General features: G+C 39.9%; 1 protein-coding gene and 2 long non-coding RNA genes across 13 annotated transcripts in view; 2 read left to right on the top strand and 1 right to left on the bottom strand.

The window, feature by feature from the left end:
* Window positions 1–5,638, top strand: part of LOC129563255 (uncharacterized) — a 174,330-nt gene extending 168,692 nt beyond the window's left edge. For both annotated transcript variants that reach the window (XR_016038193.1, XR_016038194.1), the window contains exon 3: window positions 4,948–5,638. This is a non-coding gene — a long non-coding RNA (uncharacterized LOC129563255). The remainder of the gene's footprint in view (window positions 1–4,947) is intronic.
* Window positions 5,639–5,687: 49 nt separating this feature from the next.
* LOC129563253 (uncharacterized) lies at window positions 5,688–23,122 on the top strand. Of its 4 annotated transcripts, none has more exons than XR_016038196.1 (7): window positions 5,688–5,791; window positions 11,383–11,432; window positions 12,059–12,156; window positions 13,359–13,465; window positions 18,423–18,502; window positions 19,761–19,801; window positions 23,054–23,122. It is a non-coding gene; the product is annotated as an uncharacterized LOC129563253 (long non-coding RNA). The 4 variants fall into 4 exon arrangements; XR_016038197.1 differs by having other exon boundaries at window positions 12,063–12,156; XR_016038195.1 differs by lacking the exons at window positions 5,688–5,791; window positions 11,383–11,432 and having other exon boundaries at window positions 11,445–12,156.
* The window catches only part of ATP8B4 (ATPase phospholipid transporting 8B4 (putative)), a 283,705-nt gene continuing 281,270 nt past the window's right edge, over window positions 21,725–24,159 (bottom strand). For all 7 annotated transcript variants that reach the window (XM_088839599.1, XM_088839597.1, XM_055437072.2 and 4 more), the window contains one exon: window positions 21,725–23,886. In XM_088839599.1, the coding sequence (XP_088695725.1) occupies window positions 23,605–23,886 (282 nt within the window). In that variant the 3' untranslated portion in view covers window positions 21,725–23,604. The remainder of the gene's footprint in view (window positions 23,887–24,159) is intronic.

Here is a 24,159-nt window from a genome sequence, read left to right on the forward strand (position 1 = left end):
CAGCAAATTGGTTCAGTTATATCCATTCTTTTTCAGATTCTTTTCCCATAAAGGCTGTTACAGAATTTTGAGTAGAGTTCCCTGTGCCATAGAGTAAGTCCTTGTTTATTATCTATTTTATATATGGTAGTATATATACCGGAGAAGGCAATAGCAAGCCACTCCAGTACCCTTGCCTAGAAAATCCCATGGATGGAGGAGCCTGGTAGGCTGCAGTCCATGGGGTCGCTAAGGATCAGACATGACTGAGCGACTTCACTTTCACTTTTCACTTTCACACATTGGAGAAGGAAATGGCAACCCACTCCAGTGTTCTTGCCTGGAGAATCCCAGGGACAGGGGAGCCTGGTGGGTTTCTGTCTATGGGGTCACACAGAGTCAGACACGACTGAAGTGACTTAGCAGCAGCAGCACCGCCCCCAACCTTTTCCCTTTGGTAATTATAAATTTGTTTTTGAAGTCTGAGAGTCTATCTCTGTTTTGTAAATAAGTTCATTTGTAGAATTTTTTAGATTCCACATAGAAGTGATATCATATGATATTTATCTTTCACTGTCTGACTTATTACACTCAGTATGACAGTCTCTGGGTCCATCCATGTTCCTACAAATGGCATTATTTTTCATTCTTTTTTATGGCTGAATAATATTCAATTATACTTATGTACCACATCTTCCTTATCCATTCCTCTGTCAATAGATATTTAGGCTGCTTCCAGGTCTTGGCTGTTGAAAATAGTGCTGCAATGAACATTGGGGTGCGTGTATTTTTTCAAATTATAATTTTCTCCAGATATATGACCTTGAGTGGGATTCCTGGATGTTATGTTAGTTCTATTATTAGTTTTTTAAGAAACTGCCATACTGTTATAGTGGTTGTACCAGTTTACATTCCCACCAACAGTGTTGAAGGGCTCCCTTTTCTTCACACCCTCTCCAGCATTTATTGTTTGTAGACTTTTGGTGACAGTCATTCTGACTGGTGTGTATACTTCATTATAGTTTTGATTTCCTTTTCTCTAATAATTAGCAATGTTGAGCATTTTTCCAATATCACCGATGAATACAGACACAAAAATCCTCAACAAAATACTAGAAGACCAAAGCTAACAATATATTAAAAGGATCATACACCATGATCAAGATGATTTATCCCTAAGATGCAAGGACTTTTCAATATCTGCGAATCAATTTGTGTGACTCACCATAGTAACAGACTCAGGAATAAAAACCATATAAATATCTCAATAGATGCAGAAAATCTTTTGGTAAAATTCAGTACCCATTTATGAAAAATATTCTCCAGAAAGCAAGCATGAAGGGAACCTACCTCAACATGATAAAGACTATATATGACAAAGGAAACATCATACTCAATGGTGAAAAGCTGAAAGCATTTTCTTTCAAATCAGGAACAAGGCAAGAATGTCCACTTTTGCCACCTTTATTCAACATAGTTTTGAAAATCCTAGCTATGTCAATCAAAGAAGAAAAAGAAATAAAAGGAATCCAAACTGGAAAAGAGGTAAAGGTAAAACTGTCATTGTTTGCAGATGACATGATACTATATGCAGAAAATCAAAGATGCTGTGAGAAAACCACTAGAGCTCATCAATGAATTTAGTAAAGATACAGGTACAAAATTAATACACAGAAATCTCTTGCACTTCTACAAATGAACAACAGAAGACTAGAAACAGAAACTAAGGAAACAATCCCATTTACCATCTCATCAAAAAGAATAAAATACGTAGGAATAAACCTACCTAAGGAGGCAAAAGACCTGTACGCTGAAAACTATAAGACACTAATGAAAGAAACTGAAGATGACACAAACAGATATACCATGTTCTTGGATTGGAAGAATCAATATTGTCAAAGTGACTTTACTACCCAAGATTCAATGTCATCCCTATCAAATTTCCAATGGCATTTTTCACAGATCTAGAATATTTCTTAATGTGTATTGTAACACAAATGACCCCAAATAGCCACAGGAATCCTGAGAAAGAAAATGGAGCTGGAGGAATCAACTCCCTGACTTCAAACCATACTACAAAGCTACAGTAATCAAAACAGTATGGTATTGGTACCAAAACAGAAATATACATCAATGGGACAGGATAGAAAGCCCACTAATAAACTCATGGACCTATGGTCAATTAATCTATGACAAAGGAGGCAAGAATATACAATGGAGAAAAGACAGTCCTTTCAATAAGTGGTGCTGGGAAAACTGGACAGCCATATATAAAGAATGGAATTAGAACATTGTCTAATATAATATACAAAAATAAACTCAAAATGAATTAAAAATCCAAACATAAGACCAGATACTGTAAAACTCTTAGTTGAAAACAGAGGCAGAACATTCTTTGACATAAATTCCAGCAATCTTTTTGGATCCACCTCCTAGAATAATGAAAATAAAAGCAAAAATAAACAAATGGGACCTAATTAAACTTAAAAGTTTTTGCACGGCAAAGGAAACAATAAATAAAATAAAAAGACAACCCACAGAATTGAGGAAAATATATGCAATAAAGTGACCATCAAGGAATTACTCTCCAAAATATACGAACAGCTCATGCAGTTTGACATCAAAAAAGCAAACAACCCAATCAAAAAATGAGTAGAAGATCTAAATAAACATTTCTCCAAAGAATGGATGGCCAAAAAAGAATATAATTTCTTCAAATACATTTTGATACCATTTTCTCTCTTCTCCTGGATTCCCTGATATGTGTAGGTTGGCATGTTTTATATTAACCCATAGATCTTGAACTTTGCTTCCTTTTTTTGTAATTTCTCTTTTTGTCTGCTGTTTTAATTGGGTGATTTCTACTATCCTGTATTCCAGATCACTGATTCATTCTTTTGTCTCATTTAGTCAGCTATCTATTGCTTCTAGATTGCTTTTTATCTCAGAAATTAATTTTTTTGTTTGCTTATTCTGATAGTTTCCAATTCCTTGTTTCAGTGATCTCTGTTTCTTTCAGTAATCCTTTCTAATTTAGTTAGCATTTCTATTACCAGCTTTTTGAACTCGGGACCTGATATACTGGTGAGCTTTGTTTTATTTGTTCTTGCAGGGGATTTCGCTTGTTCTCTTAACTGGGAGTTGTTCCCCTGCCTTTTAATTTTACTTAACTTTCTCAGTCTCTATGAATTTAGGAGAAATAGTTATCTATTTTGCTCTTGAAGAGGTGTTTTTATGTGGGAGCATCACTATGTAGACTGTGTGTGACCAATGTGTTGGATGCAAGACATAGTTTTGATAAGGATACGAGCCATGTCTTCCCTCAGAGTGTGTTGGCCACTATACCCTGATAGGGATGTGGTTGGTATTGGGGGATCTAAAGCCTATGCAGTGTGTGAGGCAGGACTTTTTCTTGCTCCATGGCTGTTGCTTCCCTGTCAGGGACCAGATCTGCTCACCACATGTTGGAGTAGAAATCCTGAAGGTTGGACTTCATCAGGCTCCATTTCCCTTGAATTCCCTTCTCTGCCCTGCCTCAGAGGAGGTGATCACTGAAGCCAGTTGAGGCCCGTGAGCTCACAGAGGACTAGTGTGTTACCTGTGTAGGCATCTGTGGTTCCACTAGAACACAGCCCAATCACATCCCTTCTCCCATATGTTCATCTCAGATGTTTTACAAGGCTGTGGTGTGAGGTAGAGAGGTTCAAAGCACTCACTGACTGGAAGATGGGTCATGGCATGCAGGTGAAGGTATCTCCTGCTGCACCACCTGAGCAAACACCAACAATGCCCCACCCCCACCCCACCTGAACAACATCCCAGGCTTCCTGGGCTGTCCCTGAGCAGCTAGACCAAGTGTTCCCCCTGGGCCCAGCTGGCTCAGACCTCAAGCCAAGTTGCAGCATGGAGTGAGCAGGGCCAGAGCCTTTGTTGGGTTGGAGTGGGGACAGGAGCAGGGACCAAGGTGCACCAGTTCCCAGTGCCACTGTAATCATTGACAATGCCTGCTACTGTCCCATACCAACTGCACTCCAGGCCCTCGGGCTGTCTCTGACTAGCTATACCAAGTCTTTTCCCAGTGCTTGGCTGTCTCAGATCCCACACTAAGTTATGGTGGGGAGTGAACAGGGCCAGGGCCCGCTTGGATTCAGGAGCATGGTGAGGCAGCAGCCACTAGTGCAAAGTTCTTTCCTCCCTGATTGTTGGCAAGCCAGTACTCACACATTCTTTGCAGGTAAAGTCTAGGCTTCCCCAGTCCTTTCTTTTGTTCCAACAGCTCTCTCAACAGCCAAGGGGGCTTGTCTCCTCCATGTAGACGCCAGGACTGGGAGACCCAGTCTATTCCTTCACCTACTCACTCCCCAAGGTGAGGGTTCATCTTTGTGGACCTATTCTTCCTCTCAGATCCTTCCCAGGGACAGAGGTTTGGACTTTATGTCTTTTCTCCGTGGTACCCATTTACACAGGCTTCTCTGATGGCTCAGCAGTAAAAGAATCCACCTGCCCAGATCAGGAAGATCCCCTGGAGGAGGGCATGGAAACCCACTCCAGTATTCTTGCCTGGAGAATCCCATGGACAGAGGAACCTGGCAGACTACAGTCCATAGGGTCACAAAGAACTGGACACAACTACAGCGACTTAGCATGCACCCATTTACATGGAGATCTTTCTTACAGGTTTGGTTGCATAGAAGTTCTTCTGCCAGTTTCTATTAGTTTTTCATGTGAATTGTTCCACATGTTTTGACATATTTTTAATGTCTTTTGGTGGAAAGGTGAGCTCCACATCCTCCTATTCCACCATCTTGATACTGTTCATCAACTTGTTTATGCCACGGACACCCAGGACTATCCCCACTAAGCACTAGTGTTAGGGAAACCACCTTGACTTTGTAGTTGACAGCTTGCCAGTCTTTTAATGCCCCTCTCATCATCATCTTTGTGTCTATTTTTCCATATTTTTTTCAGCTTCAAAGTACTCCCTTCCAGATCCAGACAAGGTTCTCAAGGAAGATGAAAACATTTTAGAGATCATGGATGATTCCAACTTCCATTATCAGACCACAGATCACTTTAAAGATGACAGACAGTCAAAAGAACCTATTTAAGATGTTATGAGGAAGAGACTGACTCAACATATTCTCCAAAGGTGGAAGCAGGCACTGGGTGGTGACTTGGGGTAACCAGATCTCAGGTTAGGAGAAGGGGCCATTTCCTCACAATGGGGTTGTACTCTTAGGGGACTGGCTGTCTTGAGCTAGTGAACACTGCGTCCCTGAGAACACTTGGTCAGAGAGTGAATGCCACCTATAGGCTTATCATGAAGAGGGTTCTTGCATGAAGTAGAAACTATACTATCCCCTGTAAGAATGCAGAAGTGTCACCTGGAACAGTTCTACAGATGTTTAGCAGATGTCTGAGATAACAGCAGATGTCTGCTATAGATGTTTAGCAGATCTCTGAGATAACAGGGAGACTATGAAGGGCAACCTGAATAGGGGGTTTGATGGTGAAGAGAGTACAGATTGAGTGAAGGACGATGCTCAAAACAAACTACCCACCTACCACACTGTCTCAACCATCACTGATATCCAAAGAAACATAGGTCATCTTTGGAGCTGCCCAGATGCCCAGGACTCATGGAAGGCACTCTACTCGTTTTCTCCACCCCATGTCTTTTTTTTTTTTTTTTTTAACCAGGGAGCCTTCCCATCCACCAGCAAGTCCACTAAATGCCTCTGGCTGCTCTATGGTGCTATTTTGGAGAAAGTCCTCAGGCCTGGAGGATCAGATAGAAAGCCAGAAGCGAAGGGTAAGCGGCAGTTGATGAGATATAATTGAGAATAGCCTTTGGGGGTTTAGATCTGATACCCTTGATTTCAGCCTAATGGGTGGATGGACCAAGGAACACCACCACAGTGTAGCTAAAAGGAGCACAAGAGACCTACAGGCATCTTGGACTGGACACACATACCTCATATTAGAACTTCTCAGAATGAGCTAATAATAATGATTACTATACAAAATAGCAAGTCAAAGAATTATTCAATGCATCTGGGTTTGCTCCACAGAAATTCAGAGATGTATATAGTATCACATTCTTTTATCTTTCTATATCCAATTAGACTAGCTCTCAACCTCTAGTCTTTCTATACATCCCCTTGGCTTCTATAAGACTCTCAGGTCTTACTTGGTCCCAGGAGCCAGGAGAAGGCCTAATCCTTAGTCCCTAGTGAATGTCATTATTTCCATGGCTTCCAAGTCACCTCTGTTGGTGTCTGGCTCTCCCAGCTGGTCACAAACAAAGTTACAGGAACAAGGACTATTGCTCTGAAGTCCTGAACCATAATTGTTATTTCTTTTTTTTCAGTTATGTATATATTTAATTTTTTAATTGAAGGATTATTGCTTTGCAATATTGTGTTAGTTTCTGCCATACATCAACATTAATCAGCCACAGGTATACATATGTCCCCTGACTCTTGAATCTCCCTCCCACCTCCTTCCCCATCCCACTCCTCTTTTAATCCCCATTTTGAGTCCCCTGCATCATACAGCAAGTTCCCACTGACTATTTTACATACGGTAGTGCATATGTTCCCATGCTACTTTCTCCAGTTATCCCACCCTCTCCTTCCCCCAATCCATGTCCACAGGTCTGTTCTCTATGTCTGCATCTCCATTGCTGCCCTGCAAATAGGTTCATCAGTATCAGCTTTCTAGATTCCATGTATATATGCATTAATATATTTGTATTTCTCTCTCTGACTTACTTCATTCTGTATAATAGGCCCTAGGTTCATCCACCTCATTAGAACGGACTCAAATACATTCCTTTTTAATGGCTGAGTAATATTCCATTGTGTATATATATATGTGTGTGTGTGTGTGTATATATATACACCACAGCTTCTTTATCCATTCATCTGTCAATGGACATCTAGGTTGCTTCCATGTCCTAGCTATTGTAAAGAGTGCTGCAATGAACACTAGGGTTCAAGTGTCTTTTTCAATTATGGTTTTCTCAGGGTATAGGCCCAGTAATGGCATTATTGAGTCATATGGTACTTTTACTCCTAGTTTTTTAAGGAATTTCCATACTGTCCATATCAATTTACATTCCCACCAACAGTGCAAGAGGGTTATCTTTTCTCCACATCCTCTTCAGCATTTATTGTTTGTAGATTTTTTTGATGATGGCCTTTCTGATCAATGTGAGGTGATACCTCATTGTGGTTTTTATTTGCATTTCTCTAATAATGAGTGATGTTGTGCATCTTTTCTTGTGTTTGTTAGCCATCTGTATGTCTTTTTTGAAGCAAAGTCTGTTTAGGTCTTCTGCCCACTTTTTTATTGGGTTGTTTGTTTTTCTGGTATGAGCTGCATAATTATTTATAAGATTTTTATTTATAAAAATATTTTATCAATAATGTCAGTAATTCATAAAGATAAGAAACCATTCACAATACCTCAGGTTAGTTTGTCATTAATGTTATACAGTTAGAAACTGTTCCTGTTGCTCAAAACACATAGTTTTATAGCTTTAGGAAATATAAACAATTAGCTGGCATAGCAGAACAATACCAAGAAAATATTTTGACCTGCCCTATAACATCTATGAATTCCTTAACTTAGAAATTTTTTTTATCTAGTTCAGACCAAGTAAAGTGAAAGTTACTCAGTCATGTCTGACTCTTTGCCACCCCATGGACTATACAATCCATGGAATACTCCAGGCCAGAATACTGGAGTGGCTGGCCTTTCCCTTCTCCAGGGGATTTTCCCAACCCAGGGATCAGACCAAGTAGGCAAATTACAAAGAAAAATAGGTACAGTTTTCATATGTGACTTAGAATGTGATCAGAATAGGGCTGAATGCCAGCCACAATTAACAGTAGGGAAGCAGCAGTCATTAACGATTCTGTCCATTCTTACTGGTCAGTGTCCTTGCTGAAAATATTGATAATGATTTTAATATCTCTCCCAGTCACCTAATCATGATCCCAAATTAATTCTTTTTCAATCATTACTTAATAAAAGTGTCATCATCTCAAGAAAGTAATACAGATTGTATTCAAAACAGTTTCTGAGGATGTGTCAGAGTCTGTAATTCCCGTCCAAGCTCCATCCATTAGTTTGTGCCTACATATTTATACAGTGCTGCACACTGAGAGCAGCAGAGAGGGGACCAGAAGTAAAATCATCAACATCAGAGAAACATCCTCCTCTCTGCTCACATTCAGGAAGACGGGGAACATAGAAACATTTGTGACAAAGATGAAGTGGCTACATTTCTCCTTGATCATTACGTTACTTCCAAAGTAAGTTCACCACCATCTCACTATGCATCCTGATCCAGTAACATATTTTTTTTTATAAACCCAGAGATGCAGTTTATTAAAAATTTAAACTTGCCCTTATAAACCTTACGGGAACCACACTTGAGATAGCCAGAGATTTCTGGCCAGCTCATCATGATTATTTCTTGAACTCTGGACATTTACGTATGCAGCTCCAAGCTGATTTGCATTTTGCACCAGTTACAGGAATGGATCTGCCAGGAAGTTTTGAAATGCGAGAACAGATAGGCCCCTTTCTTGGTTAAATCATAGCTTCAGTCCTACAGATCAGCCCAGCCGGACCCTCCAGATCTTTTGCAATGAACATTTTTAAACACATGGTTCATTTAATTCTGGCTTCCAGGCAGTTCAGCAAAATGCTTAGGCTAGAGAATTGCAAAAGTTTATGATTTCTCACCAAGGAATGAAATGTGACGCAGTAGAGCACAGTGCAGACATTTAATACCAGATGTTAATGTAAAAATTGGAAAAGTGTGGCCTCACATAATTATCTGATCCCTGACCCACAAAAGCCATTTACAGTCCAGAAAGCATCATTGTTTCTGGCTTCTTCCACTATTAAATTTTGTGTCTAATTTTTTAAATCTAAAATAGTAATTCTGAGTTATTTAACTGAGATAACTAGGTTATATAAATCTCAAGGCATTTTGTGCACATACTAACAGAGTAATATAAGTCCTGGCTGTAAAAATCAGAAGTAAAGCCTTTCTGATTTGTTGTTTTCTAGTAAATGCCTGCAGAATCCCAGGGATGGTGGAGCCTGGTGGGCTGCCGTCTATGGGATCTCACAGAGTCGGATACGACTGAAGCAACTTAGCAGCAGCAGTACTTTAAAAAAAAAATAGTGTCAGGCACATTTTCCTTGTCTATACTCCTCCACTATCTATTAATAACTTCATGAAATGCGTAAGGGAAAGGTGAAAATCTTGCTAATTTTCATTGAAAGAGAACACCTGAAATACACATTTCAAAATACATTGAACTTGTTTGCACTGCTTCCCTGAATCTGTATCCTTAAGCAAAATGATTGGTTTAGGAGGATAGACTGTTGAGGTATCCCAGATCTCTGAGGAGAACCTGGTGCCAGGATGAAGAACTGCAGGTAAGAAGCTGCAGACTTGCTGTCACTCAGTGAGTTCTAGCTCTTTTACCTCCTGTGTGACATTGGACAAAGCACTTAACCTCTCTGTGCCTTAGTTCCCTCTTCCGAAAAGTGAGTTCAACACGATCACTCTGCCCACCTGATAGGGTTGTTGTAAGGCTCAAAGAATACACAAACTGAAAAATTCTGTATAACTATGAAGGAAATAGCTCAAGTTCTGTTGTTTCAACTTGAATCTTGAGGAAACTGGGACCCAAAAAATCTCCTCTAAGCCCAGGGATAAGGTATTGAGAATTTTGAAGAGGCCTTCTTTTTACCCAGCATGAGTGTCTTACTTTTATTTCCTTACACTTTTGATACTAAAAATGGCAGAGAGGAAAGGAGTCATAAGATCTCAGTGAATCGCTAGTAAGAAACTGTTCAACTGACTCAGACAGAAGCACTGCCATGGGGTTTAGCACCTCTATGAGGTGAGACTGAGAAAGATCTGGAGATAGAAGGACACCAGGGGCTATTCTAGAGAAACAGAAGCCAGCGCCAGAGCCAAGCCCTTCCCTCGAGAGAGCATCCAGTTTGATCCTTTCCCCTTTCACTCTTCTTTCCTCCCTTCCCCCCTCCCTCCTTCCCATCAAAAACAATTGCAAATACATAGCAGGCAGTACTGGCAAAACCAACTCATAGAATGTGTGAATAACAAACTGTCTTTGAGACCATGCTGACCAATTTCTCTATTGATGAACTGACCCTAAGGTCTAGGGGCGTTGGGTGGCATGCCCTGCCTCACACCAATCAGTAGCATCACTGCCTTGAGAAGTCAGAGCTCCTGACCCATAGTACAATGAAATTTTCTTTGTTTAATTTTTATTTTGTATTGGAGTGTAGTAGATTTACAATGTTGTATTTCAGGTATACAGCAAAGTGATTCACTTGCACATGTACATATATCCATTCTTCTTCAGATTATTTTCCCATATAGATTATTACAGAATACTGAGTAGAGTTCCCTGTGCTATACAGTAGGTTTTTACTGATTATCTATTTTATACATGGTTAATGTGTTTATGTTAATCCCAAACTCTTAAATTTATCCCCCCCAAAAAACGTTTCCCCTTTGGTAACCATAAGTTTGTTTTTGAAGTCTGTGACTCTGTTTCTCTTTTGTAAATAAGTTCATTTTCTTTTTAGATTCCACATACAAGTGATATCATATGATACTTGTCTTTGTCTGACTTACTTCACTTAGTATCATAATCTCCAGGTCTTTCCATGTTGCTGCAAATGGTGCAATTTCATTCTTTATAATGGCAGACTAATATTCCACTGTATATATGTACCACATCTCTACAATGAAGAGAAGAGTTGAAAGCATTTTCTCTCACATCAGGAACAAGACAAGAATGTCTACTCTTGCCCTTTTATTCAACATGGTTTTGGAAGTCCTCTCTATGGCAATCAGAGAAGAAAAGGAAATAAAAGGAATCCAAACTGAAAATAAGAAGTAAAACTGTCAGTGTTGCAGATGACATGATACTATGCAAGGAAAACCCTAAAGATGCTACCAGAAAACTACTAGAGTTCACTAATGAAATTTTCTTGACCTCACATTAACTATGCAGGAGGTTTTGTTATTTGTTTTTCAAATACAATCTAATATTTTTTCCTTTGAGGAGTTAAGTTCATTTTGCAGGAAGTCATATCCCCTTAAGTGTTATCTGGAAACTCTTATCTCCCTTCCTCTTTGTCCAGTCCCTTCTTTATCTCTTGCTTTCTTCACCCCTCTCTGTCTTTAGATGATAGATACATATGGGGGCAAATGAGAGAGAGAAAAATAGAAAACACAATTTGTTCTTTTTTTTAATTTTTATTTACATTGAAGTAAGTTGATTTACCATATTGTGTTAGTTTCAGGTGAATAGTGATTCAGTTCTTTTTATTTTTCAGATTAGATTGCATTATAGGTTATTACAAGATATTGAGTATAATTCCTTCTGGTAAGCCATAAATCCTAACTATTTATATATATTTTATATATATAGCAGTTTGTTCATCCTATACTCATTTATCCCTGTGCCCCTCCCTCTCCTCTTTGGTAATCGTAAGTTTGTTTTCTATGTCAAAAGTCTGTCTTTTGTATATACATTTGTTTGTAATATTTTTTAGATTCCACATATAAGTGATGATATGTAGTATTTGTCTCTCTCTGTCATATTTCCCTAGGCATATTATTATCTAAGTCCATCCATGTTGCTGGAAATAGCAATATTTCATTTTTCTTAGGTTGTGTTGTAATTCATTGTGTGTGTGTGTACATATATATATATATATATATATATGAAACATTTTTTAAGCCAGTCATCTGTTGATGGGAACTTGGGTTGCTTTCGTTTCTTGACTATTGTAAATAGTGCTGCTATGAACATTGGGGTACATGTACCTTTTTAAATTAGAGTTTTCACCTTTTGGGGCTATATGCCCAGCAGTGGAATTGCTGCGGCCAGAACTAGAGGGCCAAGATCTCAGAGAGTAGCTTCATGCATTGAGAGAGTCTCATGTTTTACACTGTTTTTCTCCCCGGGACATTTCTCATTTCAAATCATGGAACATGGAAATATTGGAGAAAGTGGTGGCCTAGTGCTGTGGTAGTCTCACTGAAGCAGAGCAACAAAACATCCAGGACTTGAGTCAAGTTACTAGAGAAAAGGGAACCAAGGAAAGGTGAGTCTGATTTTCAGCATGAAATTTTGCTTTGCAAAATTTTGCATTTTTATGTCTTCTATGTCTTCTCTCTATAAGGAATATATTCAACCATAAAAAAATGAAATCTTGGCATTTTTATATATGTATATACACACACACACCCTGCCACATATTCTTTATTCATCTGTTGATGGACACTTAGGTGACTTCCATATCTTGTCAATTGTGAATAATGCTGCTATGAACATTGAAGGGCATGTATCTTTTTGAATTATGGTTTTCTCTGGATATCTGCCTAGGAATGGGATTGTTGGATCATATTGTAGTTCTATTTTTAGTTTTTTTAGGGAAACTCCATACTGTTCTCTATAGTGACTGTACCAACTTACATTCCCACCAGCAGTGTACTTGGGTTCCCTTTTCTCCACACCCTCTCCAGCAGCTATTATTTGGAGGATTTTTGATGATGGCCACTCTGACTGGAGTGACATGATACTTCATTGTAGATTTAAGTTGCATTTCTGTAATACTTACCAGGGCTTCCCTGGTAGCTCAGCTGGTAAAGAATCTGCCTGCAATGCAGGAGACCCCGGTTTGATTCCTGGGTTGGGAGGATCCCCTGTAGAAGGGATAGGCTACCAACTCCAGTATTCTAAGGCTTCTCTGGTGACTCTGTGGGTAAAGAATCCACCTGCAATGTGGGAAACCTGGGTTCAATCCCTGGGTTGGGAAGATCCCCTGGAGAAGGGAACAGCTACCCATTCCAGTATTCTGGCCTGGAGAATCCCCAAGGACAGAGGAGCCTGGCATGCTACAGTCCCTGGGGTCTCAGAAAATCAGACACAACTGAGGAACTTTCACTTCACTCACTCTGACTGGAGTGAGAGGATGCTTTGTTGTAGTTTTAATTTGCATTTCTCTAATACTTAGCAATGTTGAGTATATATTCATGGGCCTTTTGGCCATCTGTATGCCGCCTTTGGAGAAATGTCTATTTAGGTCATTTGCCCATTTTTTGATTGGGCTATTTCTTTGATATAAAGCCACACGAATTGTTTGTAAAATTTGGAGACTAATCCCTTGTTAGTCACATCGTTTGAAAATATTTTCTCCCATTCTGTAGATTATCTCTTTGTTTTGTTTATGGTTTCCTTGATTATACCAAAGTTTTTGAGTTTAATTAGGTCCCATTTATTTACTTTTGCTTTTTTCTCGCTTAGTCTATGAGATAGATCCAAAAGGATTGCTACTATTTACCCTCATCCAAGGTAAAGTACAGCGGCTGCGTTTTGCTGGAGCAGCTGTGAAGAGATATTCCACGACCAAGGTAAGAGAAACCCAAATAAGAAAGTAGGTATTGGAAGGGGGCATTAGAGGGCAGACACACTGAAATCATAATCACAAAAAACTAGTTGATTTGATCATAAGGACCACAGTTCAGTTCAGTTCAGTTCAGTTGCTCAGTCGTGTCCGACTCTTAGCGACCCCATGAACCACAGCACGCCAGGCCTCACTGTCCATCACCAACTCCTGGAGTTCACTCAAACTCATGTCCATCGAGTCGGTGATGCCATCCAGCCATCTCATTCTCTGTAGTCCCCGTCTCCTCCTACCCCCAATCGCTCCCAGAATCAGAGTCTTTTCCAGTGAGTCAACTCGTCACATGAGGTGGCCAAAGTATTGGAGTTTCAGCTTTAGCATCAGTCCTTCCAATGAACACCCAGGATTGATCACCTCTACAATGGACTGGTTGGATCTCCTTGCAGTCCAAGGGACTCTCAAGAGTCTTCTCCAGCACCACAGTTCAAAAGCATCAATTCTTCGGCGATCAGCTTTCTTCACAGTCCAACTCTCACATCCATACATGACCACGGGAAAAACCATAGCCTTGACTAGACGGACCTTGGTTGGCAAAGTAATGTGTCTATTTTTAATATGCTATCTAGGTTGGTCATAACTTTCCTAACAAGGAGTAAGCATCTGTTAATTTCATGGCTGCAATCAGCATCCGCAGTGATTTTGGAGCCCAAAGAAATAAAGTCTGACACGGTTTCCACTGTTTCCCCATCTATTTCCTATGAAGTGATGGGACCAGATGCCATGATCTTCGTTTTCTGAATGTTGAGCTTCAAGCCAACCTTTTCACTCTCCTCTTTCACTTTCATCAAGAGGCCTTTGAGTTCCTCTTCACTTTCTGCCATAAGGGTGGTGTCATCTGCATATCTGAGGTTATTGATATTTCTCCCAGCAATCTTGATTCCAGCTTGTGCTTCTTCCAGCCCAGCGTTCCTCATTATGTGCTCTGCATATAAGTTAAATAAGCAGGGTGACAATATACAACCTTGACATACTCCTTTTCCTATTTGGAACCAGTCTGTTGTTCCATGTCCAGTTTGAACTGTTGCTTCCTGACCTGCATACAAGTTTCACAGCCCTGTCTAAATCAATGAAACTAAGCCATGCCATGTGGGGCCACCCAAGACGGACGGGTCATGGTGGAGAGGTCTGACAGAATATGGTCCACTGGAGAAGGGAATGGCAAACCACTTCAGTATACTTGCCTTGAGAACCCCATGAACAGTATCAAAAGGCAAAATGCTAGGATACTACATGAGGAATTCCCCAGGTCAGTAGGTGTCCAGTATAATACTGGAGATCAATGGAGAAATAACTCCAAAAAGAATGAAGGGATGTAGCCAAAGCAAAACAAATACCAAGTTGTGGATGTGACTGGTGATAGAAACAAAGTCCGATGCTGTAAAGAGCAATATTGCATAGGAACCTGGAATGTTAGGTCCATGAATCAAGGCAAATTGGAAGTGGTCAAACAGGAGATGACAGGAGTGAACGTCGACATTCCAGGAATCAGTGAACTAAAATGGACTGGAATGGGTGAATTTAACTCAGAAGACCATTATATCTACTACTGTGGGCAGGAATCCCTTAGAAGAAATGGAGTAGTCATCATGGTCAACAAAAGAGTCTGAAATGCAGTACTTGGATGCAATCGTAAAAATGACAGAATGAGTTCTGTTCGTTTCCAAGGCAAACCATTCAATATTACAGTAATCCAGGCCTATGCCCCAACCAGTAATGCTGAAGAAGCCGAAGTTGAACGAGTCTATGAAGACCTACAAGACCTTTTAGAACTAACACCCAGAAAAGATGTCTTTTTCATTATAGGGGACTGGAATGCAAAAGTAGGAAGTCAAGAAACACCTGGAGTAACAGGCAAATATGGTCTTGGAGCACGGAATGAAGCAGGGCAAAGGCTAATAAAGTTTTGCCAAGAGAACGCACTGGTCATAGCAAACACCCTCTTCCAACAACACAAGAGAAGACTCTACACATGGACATCACCAGATGGTCAACACCAAAATCAGATTGATTATATTCTTTGCAGCCAAAGATAGAGAAGCTCTATACAGTTAGCAAAAACAAGACCAGTAGCTGACTGTGGCTCAGATCATGAACTCTTTATTGCCAAATTCAGACTGAAATTGAAGAAAGTAGGGAAAACTACTAGACCATTCAGATATGACCTAAATCAAATCCCTTATGATTATGCAGTGGAAGTGAGAAATAGATTTAAGGGAATAGATCTGATAGATAGAGTGCCTGATGAACTCTGGACGGAGGTTCGTGACATTGTACAGGAGACAGGGACCAAGACCATCCCCATGGAAAAGAAATGCAAAAAAGCAAAATGGCTGTCTGAGGAGGCCTTACAACTAGCTGTGAAAAGAAGAGAAGTGAAAAGCAAAGGAGAAAAGGAAAGGCATAAGCATCTGAATGCAGATTTCCAAAGAATAGCTAGGAGAGATAAGAAAGCCTTCCTCAGCGATCAATGCAAAGAAATAGAGGAAAACAACAGATTAGGAAAAACAAGAGATCTTTTCAAGAAAATTAGAGGTATCAAGGGAACATTTAATGCAAAGATGGGCTCGATAAAGGACAGAAATGGTATGGGCCTAACAGAAGCAGAAGATATTAAGAAGAGGTGGCAAGAATACACAGAAGAACTATACAAAAAAGATCTTCACGACTAAGATAATCACGATGGTGTGATCACTCACCTGGAACCAGACATCTTGGAATGTGAAGTCAAGTGGGCCTTAGAGAGCATCACTACGAACAAAGCTAGTGGAGGTGATGGAATTCCAGTTGAGCTATTTCAAATCCTGAAAGATGATGCTGTGAAAGTGCTGCACTCAATATGCCAGCAAATTTGGAAAACTCAGCAGTGGCCACAGGACTGGAAAAGATCAGTCTTCATTCCAATCCCAAAGAAAGGGAATGCCAAAGAATGCTCAAACTACCGCACAATTGCACTCATACACGCTAGTAAAGTCATGCTCAAAATTCTCCAAGCCAGGATTCAGCAATTTGTGAACCGTGAACTTCCAGATATTCAAGCAGGTTTTAGAAAAGGCAGAGGCACCAGAGATCAAATTGCCAACATCCGCTGGATTATGGAGAAAGCAAGAGAGTTTCAGAAAAACATCTATTTCTGCTTCATTGACTATGCCAAGGCCTTTGACTGTGTGGGTCACAATAAACTGTGGAAAATTCTGAAAGAGATGGGAATACCAGACCACCTGACCTGCCTCTTGAGAAATCTGTATGCAGGTCAGGAAGCAACAGTTAGAACTGGACATGGAACAACAGACTGATTCCAAATAGGAAAAGGAGTATGTCAAGGTTGTATATTGTCACCCTGCTTATTTAATTTATATGCAGAGTACATCATGAGGAATGCTGGGCTGGAGGAAGCACAAGCTGGAATCAAGATTGCTGGGAGAAATATCAATAACCTCAGATATGCAGATGACACCACCCTTATGGCAGAAAGTGAAGAGGAACTCAAAGGCCTCTTGATGAAAGTGAAAGAGGAGAGTTAAAAGTTTGGCTTGAAGCTCAACATTCAGAAAACGAAGATCATGGCATCTGGTCCCATCACTTCATAGGAAATAGATGGAAAAACAGTGGAAACAGTGTCAGACTTTATTTTTTTGGGCTCCAAAATCACTGCAGATGCTGATTTCAGTCATGAAATTAAAAGACGCTTACTCCTTGGAAGGAAAGTTATGACCAACCTAGATAGCAAATAAAAAGTAGAGACATTAGTTTGCCAACCAAGGTCCATCTAGTCAAGGCTATGGTTTTTCCCGTGGTCATGTATGGATGTGAGTGTTGGACTGTGAAGAAAGCTGATCGCCGAAGAATTGATGCTTTTGAACTGTGGTGCCAGAGAAGACTCTTGAGAGTCCCTTGGACAGCAAGGAGATCCAACCAGTCCATTCTAAAGGAGATCCATTCTGGGTGTTCATTGGAAGGACTTATGCTAAAGCTGAAACTCCAATACTTTGGCCACCTCATGCGATGAGTTGACTCACTGGAAAAGAGTCTGATGCTGGGAGGGATTGGGGGTAGGAGGAGACGGGGACGACAGAGAATGAGATGGCTGGATGGCATCACTGACTCGATGGACATGAGTTTGAGTGAACTCCGGGAGTTGGTGATGGACAGGGAGGCCTGGCGTGCTGTGGTTCATGGGGTCGCAAAGAGTCGGACACAACTGAGCAACTGAACTGAAGTGAACTGAACTGACTGATGTGAAAAAGTGTTCTACCTATGTTTTCCTCTAGTAATTTTATAGTATCAGGTCTTACATTTAGGCTTTACTCCATTTGAGTTTATTTCTTTGCATGGTGTTAGATAATGCTCTAATTTTATTCTTTCTTATAATTTTTTTGCCTTTTTTAAAAATTTTTATTGGAGGCTAATTATTTTACAATATTATATTGGTTGGTTTTGCCATATATTGAGATGAATCTGCCCCGGGTGTACATGAGTTCCCCCTCCAGAACCCCCCTCCCACCTCCCTCCTCCCCTTATCCTCCCTCTGGGTCATCCCTACATACCAGCCCCGAGCATCCTATAACATGCATCGACCCTGATCTGGCGATTAGTTTCACATATGATAATATACATGTTTCAATGCCATTCTCAAAACCATCCCACCCTCACCCTCTCCCAGAGTCCTAAAGACTGTTTTATACATCTGTGTCTCTTTTGGTGTCTCGTATACAGGGTTATCATTTGTATCTTTCTAAATTCCATATATATGCGTTAGTATATTGTATTGGTGTTTTTCTTTCTGGCTTACTTCACTCTGTATAATAGGCTCTGGTTTCATCCACCTCATTAGAACTGGTTCAAATGCATTCTTTTTAATGGCTGAGTAATACTCTAATTTTATTCTTTTATGTGTGGCTTTCCAGTTTTCCCAGCACCAGTTACTGAAGAGACTGTCTTTTCTCCATTATAGAATCTTGTCTCCTTTCTCATAGATTAATTGACTGTAAGTGTATGAACTTCTCTCCAAGTTTTCTCTCCAGTCCCATTGGTCTCTATATCTGTCTTTGTGCCAATACTGTTTCAGTTACTATAGCTTTGAAGTAGATAGAATGTGAAGTCTGAAAGGATTATACCCACGGTTTTGTTCTTTTTCCTCAGGATTGGGAAATTCTGGGTCTTTTGTGATTCCATATAAATTTAAGGAGTAACTTTTAAAAATTTGTTTACTTTTATATAATTTTTAAAGGTTATACTCCATTTCTAATTATTAAAAAATATTGACTATATTCCCCAAGCTGTGCAGTATATGCTTGTAGCCTTTCTTACACCCAATAGTTTGTATTACCCACTCTTCCACCTCTGTATTATTCCTCCAAATCCTCTCCCTATTGGTAACCACTGTTTGTGAGTATGCTTCTTTTTTGTTATATTCACTAGTTTATTTTTTATATTCCACATATAAGTTATATCATATAGCTTTTGTCTTTGTCTGACTTATTTCGCTTAGTATAATGCCCTTTGAGTCCATTCATGTTGCTGCAAATGGCAAATATTCATTCTGAATAGTATTCTATTGTGTAAATATACGGCACACCATCTTTATCCATTCGTCTGTTGATGGACACATAGGTTGCTTCCATGTCTTAGCAGTTGTAAATAATGCTGCTGTGAAAATTGGAGTTAATGTATCTTTTTGAATTAGTGATTTGGGGTTTTCTGTATGTGTACTCAGGAATGGAATCTCTGGGTCGCATGGTAGTTCTTTTAGTTTTTTGAGAAATCTCCATACTGTTTTCCACAGTGGCAAAAGCAATTTACATTTCCACCTATGGCGTACAAGGATTCCCTTTCATCCACATCCTTAACAACATTTATTTGTAGACTTTTTGATGATAGTCATTCTGACAGGTGTGAGATGATATCTCTTGTGGTTTTGATTTGCACTTCTTTAATGATTAGCGATGCTGAGCATTTTTTCATGTGTTTGTTGGCCATCTGCATTTCCTCTTCAGAAAGTTGTCTATTCAGTTCTTCCACCCATTGTTTGACTTGTATGGTTTTTGATGTTGAATTGTATGAACTGCTTATATATGTCGACTATTAAGCCTTTATCAGTCATAGCACTTGCAAATATTTTTTCTTAGGAATATTTCTCCTAGGTTATCTTTTTCTTTTGTCAGTGGTTTCCTTTGCTGTGCAAAAGCTTTTAAGTTTAATTAGGTCCCATTTATTTATGTTTGCTTTTATTTCCATTACTTTAGGAGATGAATCCACCTTTTTGAAATCAAGATCTGGTACACTGGTGAGTTCTGTTTCATGGAATTTCTCTTGCTCTTCTTATTGGGAGTGGTTTATGCATTTTCATTTTATTTAACTTTCTCCTAAATTCTTAGAGACACAGAAACTTAGCTTTTGTGGTCTTAAAGGGCATTTTTATATGGGAACATCACTGTGAAGACTGTGTGTAATATCTTTGGTGAGAGGGCTGGTTTTAATATGGACACCAGCCACATCTTTCTTCAGGGTGTGCTGGCTATTTTCCCCTTGATAGGGAGTGTAGTTGGCGTTGGAGGGTCTAAAGCCTGTGTTCGGTATGAAGTGGGATTTCCTCTCTGCTCTGTGGCTGTCGCCATCCTGTCAGGGGCGGGGCCTGCTCCCCAGGTGATGGAGTAGAAACCAGGCTGGTTGGGCTCAATCAGGCTCCATTCCCCCTGAGTCTGTGCCCTGCCCCAAAGGAAGTGATTGCTAAAGCAAGTTAAGCCCACACACTCACAGAGGAATGATGTGCTGCCTGTGAAGGCCTCTGCAGCTCCGCTGGGATGCAGCCCAAGGTCACATTCCTTCCCTGTCATGTTAGTCCCAGATCTAGTACTACATTATGATGTGGAGTGGCTGGGGCATTCACCAGTCTAGAGCTGGAGTTGGGGCTTTGTGGCTGCAGGAACGGAGGTGGCTGAGCTGCTGCCAGCTATCTGGGCCGCCTCCACCTCCATGCTCAGCTGCAGTGTGGAGCGGATGGAGCTGGAACACTGGGCTGGGAGGCTCACTGTGGCAAACTCTGGCAGCACTGCCCAAGCACATGCTGACAATGACCACTACTGCCTTAACCAGATCACATCCCAGACCTGTCTCTGTGTAACTATACAAATCTCAGGGTCAGCTGGCCCAGGTCTCATACAAAGCTATGGTGGTACTGGAGTGTTTTCCCCAATTGGATTGAGGAATGCAGCAAGGTGGCAGCTGCCAGTACCAGGCTCTCTCTGTCATGATTGTTGGCAAGCCAGCACACACAGACTCCTTGGTACTGAGTCTGAGCTTCTACAGCCCTTCTGTCTGTCTCAGCAGTTCTGCCATTAGCCAACAGGGTTTGTGTTCTCCATGCTGTTCCCCAGGCCTGGGAAACTCAGACTGTGGCTCGAACTGCTTGCAGCCCTAGATGAGGATCCACCAATGCAGGACTTCTCTTCCTTTCAGATTCTTCTCAGGGGTGGGAGTCCTGACCCTATGCTTTTTTTCTGTCCTACCTTGTTAGGTGGAGACTTTTCTTTCAGCTTTGGCTGTATAGGAGTTCTTCAGTCAGTTTCCAACTAGTTTTCCATGAGAAATATTCTATATATAGATGTATTTTTGATGTGTCTGGAGGGGGAAGTGAACGCCACATTCTCTCATTCTGCTATCTTGAGCCCTCCTTTGGAAAACACAATTTGTAATTGTCTATAAGAGCTCAAAACTTGGACAAAGACTTTAAAAACACAAGTTATCAACTTTAGTCCTGAATATCGAATTAATTTTTTTTCTTCCCAAATAATCTGATAGTTTACATAAAACTAAAATTTTACTATTCCCCAAAGCATCACCAACACCCTTCAGGCCTTTTTATCTTCAGGTTCAAAATGGTCCTTGGCACTTGAACAACCTTGCAATGGGTGTGTGAGTTTATTTGGATCTCATAGGGCCAAAGTAAACTGATAAATGTGTTTCTCTCACAGCTATCCACATTATCTGTTTATAAACAGCCTTATTTAATTTGAACTGAATTTGCAAACGTGGACCATTCCTAATCTTTCCCATCCCTTAAACATAGGTTGAACTGGTTCATTTTGTTCTTGACTCTGATCCTAAAAATGATGTACACTTTCCCTAAGAGAGAAAAAATAATTAGTTGATCAATGTAACAAAAACTTTCCCAATGAGTTTCCAATAAAGAAACAACACATCAAACACCAACAGTGCCAAAATATTTACTGAGAGTTTTCAAATCTTTCAAAAATGTTACAAAAAGCAAGCAAACACAGTGAAATTAATGACAAATTAGACACTAAAAACTAACATCTGGATAAATCTACGCAGGCATGTAGGAGAAAAGGGTAAATCTATAAGCATTAACTATGATTAAAGCACTGCATTAGGCTTTTTTATACATATCTCATTTGAACCCCATTCAGGATACATTATCCCAGACATGGAAATTAAAGCAAAAAAAAAAAAAGGATTGTGTGATCCATTAATATCTTGCTAGCCTATTATTCATCAAGCTCACCCAAGGGCCATCTGACTCTCTCCAGAAATATAACTTTAATAATTCAATAAAGACCAGATTAAAGATTCTATAAAGTTAGAAACTGATTTGTAGAAAATTGATAAAACATGATGATTTTTGTTTTCTTATAGAGAAATTTACCTTCATGGTTAAAGTTATATAAAAATTCCTCCAAGGTTATTTCCCTTTAGGATACTAACCAAAGTAAGGCTCTTACTTTACAGTCTCATTTCATCAAGGCCTTTCCCACTGATTACTTAAGTTCCAGTTCTTCACATTTGCTCTTTTCAAACTCTGTTATTCTGATAATTAAATGGCACTTAACTAATCATCTATTCACTGAGAACTGTTTTTAATGATTTAAGAATTTGTGCTTTGACAATCCACAACCACATGAGGTAGATAGAATATCCTCATTTTACAGAGGAAGAAATTGAGTCCCAGAGGAGGCAAGTTACCTGACAAAGGTAAGTAATAGAACTGGAGTTTGAACATGAATATGTTTGAATTCTTTTTACAGATACTACACTGGTGACTCACATGTGGACTGAAATTTGGGCTGGTACATCTCCAGAAACTCAACACATATGTTAGAATTATATGTATGACAAGTGAACAACTTAAACCTGCATACTTAAATAGCAATTAAAGAGATTATTTGTTTGGTTTCAAATCTGAACTTTTCAAAATTGGAAATATCGAAAGTATTTGCAGATACATTAATTACATGAAATACTAACATCAAAGTGTGAAATTTCAGTGCTTTACTGAGTCCATCAATAGTTATGGAGGACGCAGAGTAAATAACTACTGAGTTTGTTATAAAAGTCATTGACAAGTACTTAGAATACTTTCTATCTAGTCTCTCTTTGACATTTCATGAACATGTCCCTGAAAATTTCTTGAATAAATCTGAACAAGTTGTCAGCCTACCCACTGTAGAGATGCTCAGTCTACTTTGTCTCCAGACTAGTAGAAAAATGTGGAATACCAGCATGTTTTTCTTCTCTTTAGGCATGAAGGGGATCTGTTGTTCCAACTGAACACACAGGTAGGGATCAAGACTAGAGAGTGACAAGCGGCTGTAAGTCTGAAAGCACCTTTGTGTACAATGTGTACCTCTAAAATCTTAAACAATGTATCTTGGAAATAGCTGACCTTACATATAAGTGTTAATGTAGAATGCTTTTCACAGCTGGGATATATACTTTGCGAATGTACCCTTTTATCCATCTGAAGATCCATTGTCTGTGTATGCAGATTTACAAGTGTTTCTCCATAAATGAGATTCTAAAGTACAGATTGATTGGTAACTAGGTTGATAAAAATCTTTGCTAGTATTTTGAGAGTTTTGTCCACCAACTCATCAATTAGGCAGCACCCTCTGGCCTGGTTGTCAGTAGAGTGCATCTCTATCTGATGGGCACTGGCTGCTGTTTGCCACAGGTTTAGGATAAGTGAGGCCATCTACTCCAGTCTAGCCCCTGACCCCAAACCCTGGAGCCAGCTGATTTCAGCTCCAGCCGAAGTGAAAAGATAACTGTGTGGTTCAAACTCATCTTGACTCACAGTTTCACTGTTTTATCCTGGCTAAAGCTGCTCACTGTGTCTGTGGTTTTCTTACATAAATTTTCAAGCCAGCTAGTGCTATTATACAGTGTCTTTTCCAACCCTGACGGTGGGGGTGGATTTTTAGCTCGCATGTTTTTTCCAGATGTGATAAGCTCGCCGTAGCCCTCTTGGTGAGCAAAAGCATATCCAGATCTTCGCGAGCTTGATCTCCGAGTCTGAGGCTTTCGGCTACGCAGGGGCCTTGCCTTATTTTGAGCCTTCTGCCACTGGCGGATCTGGAGACAAAGGAGACCCAGAGTGAGATGGAGCATCCAAATGACAGACTCCACATAGTGGGCCACTTCCTGAGGTAAAAGCCTTTTCCATAAAAACAACATCAGTAATAACCAAGTACTCAACTTCACTGCAAAATCAAGTTTTTTCACCTAAAATCCAGGAAAACTGGATACTGGTCAGTTTTTATTTCTACCAAGAGACTATTAAGCAAACAAAAAGTGCTAAGACAAATTTCAGAATTGTCTCCATCTCATATATCCATCTTAAATGAA

The sequence above is a fragment of the Moschus berezovskii genome, chromosome 9 (assembly GCF_049115385.1).
Source record: "Moschus berezovskii isolate FMDL1 chromosome 9, NW_MosBer_1.0, whole genome shotgun sequence".
Lineage (NCBI taxonomy): Eukaryota > Metazoa > Chordata > Mammalia > Artiodactyla > Moschidae > Moschus > Moschus berezovskii.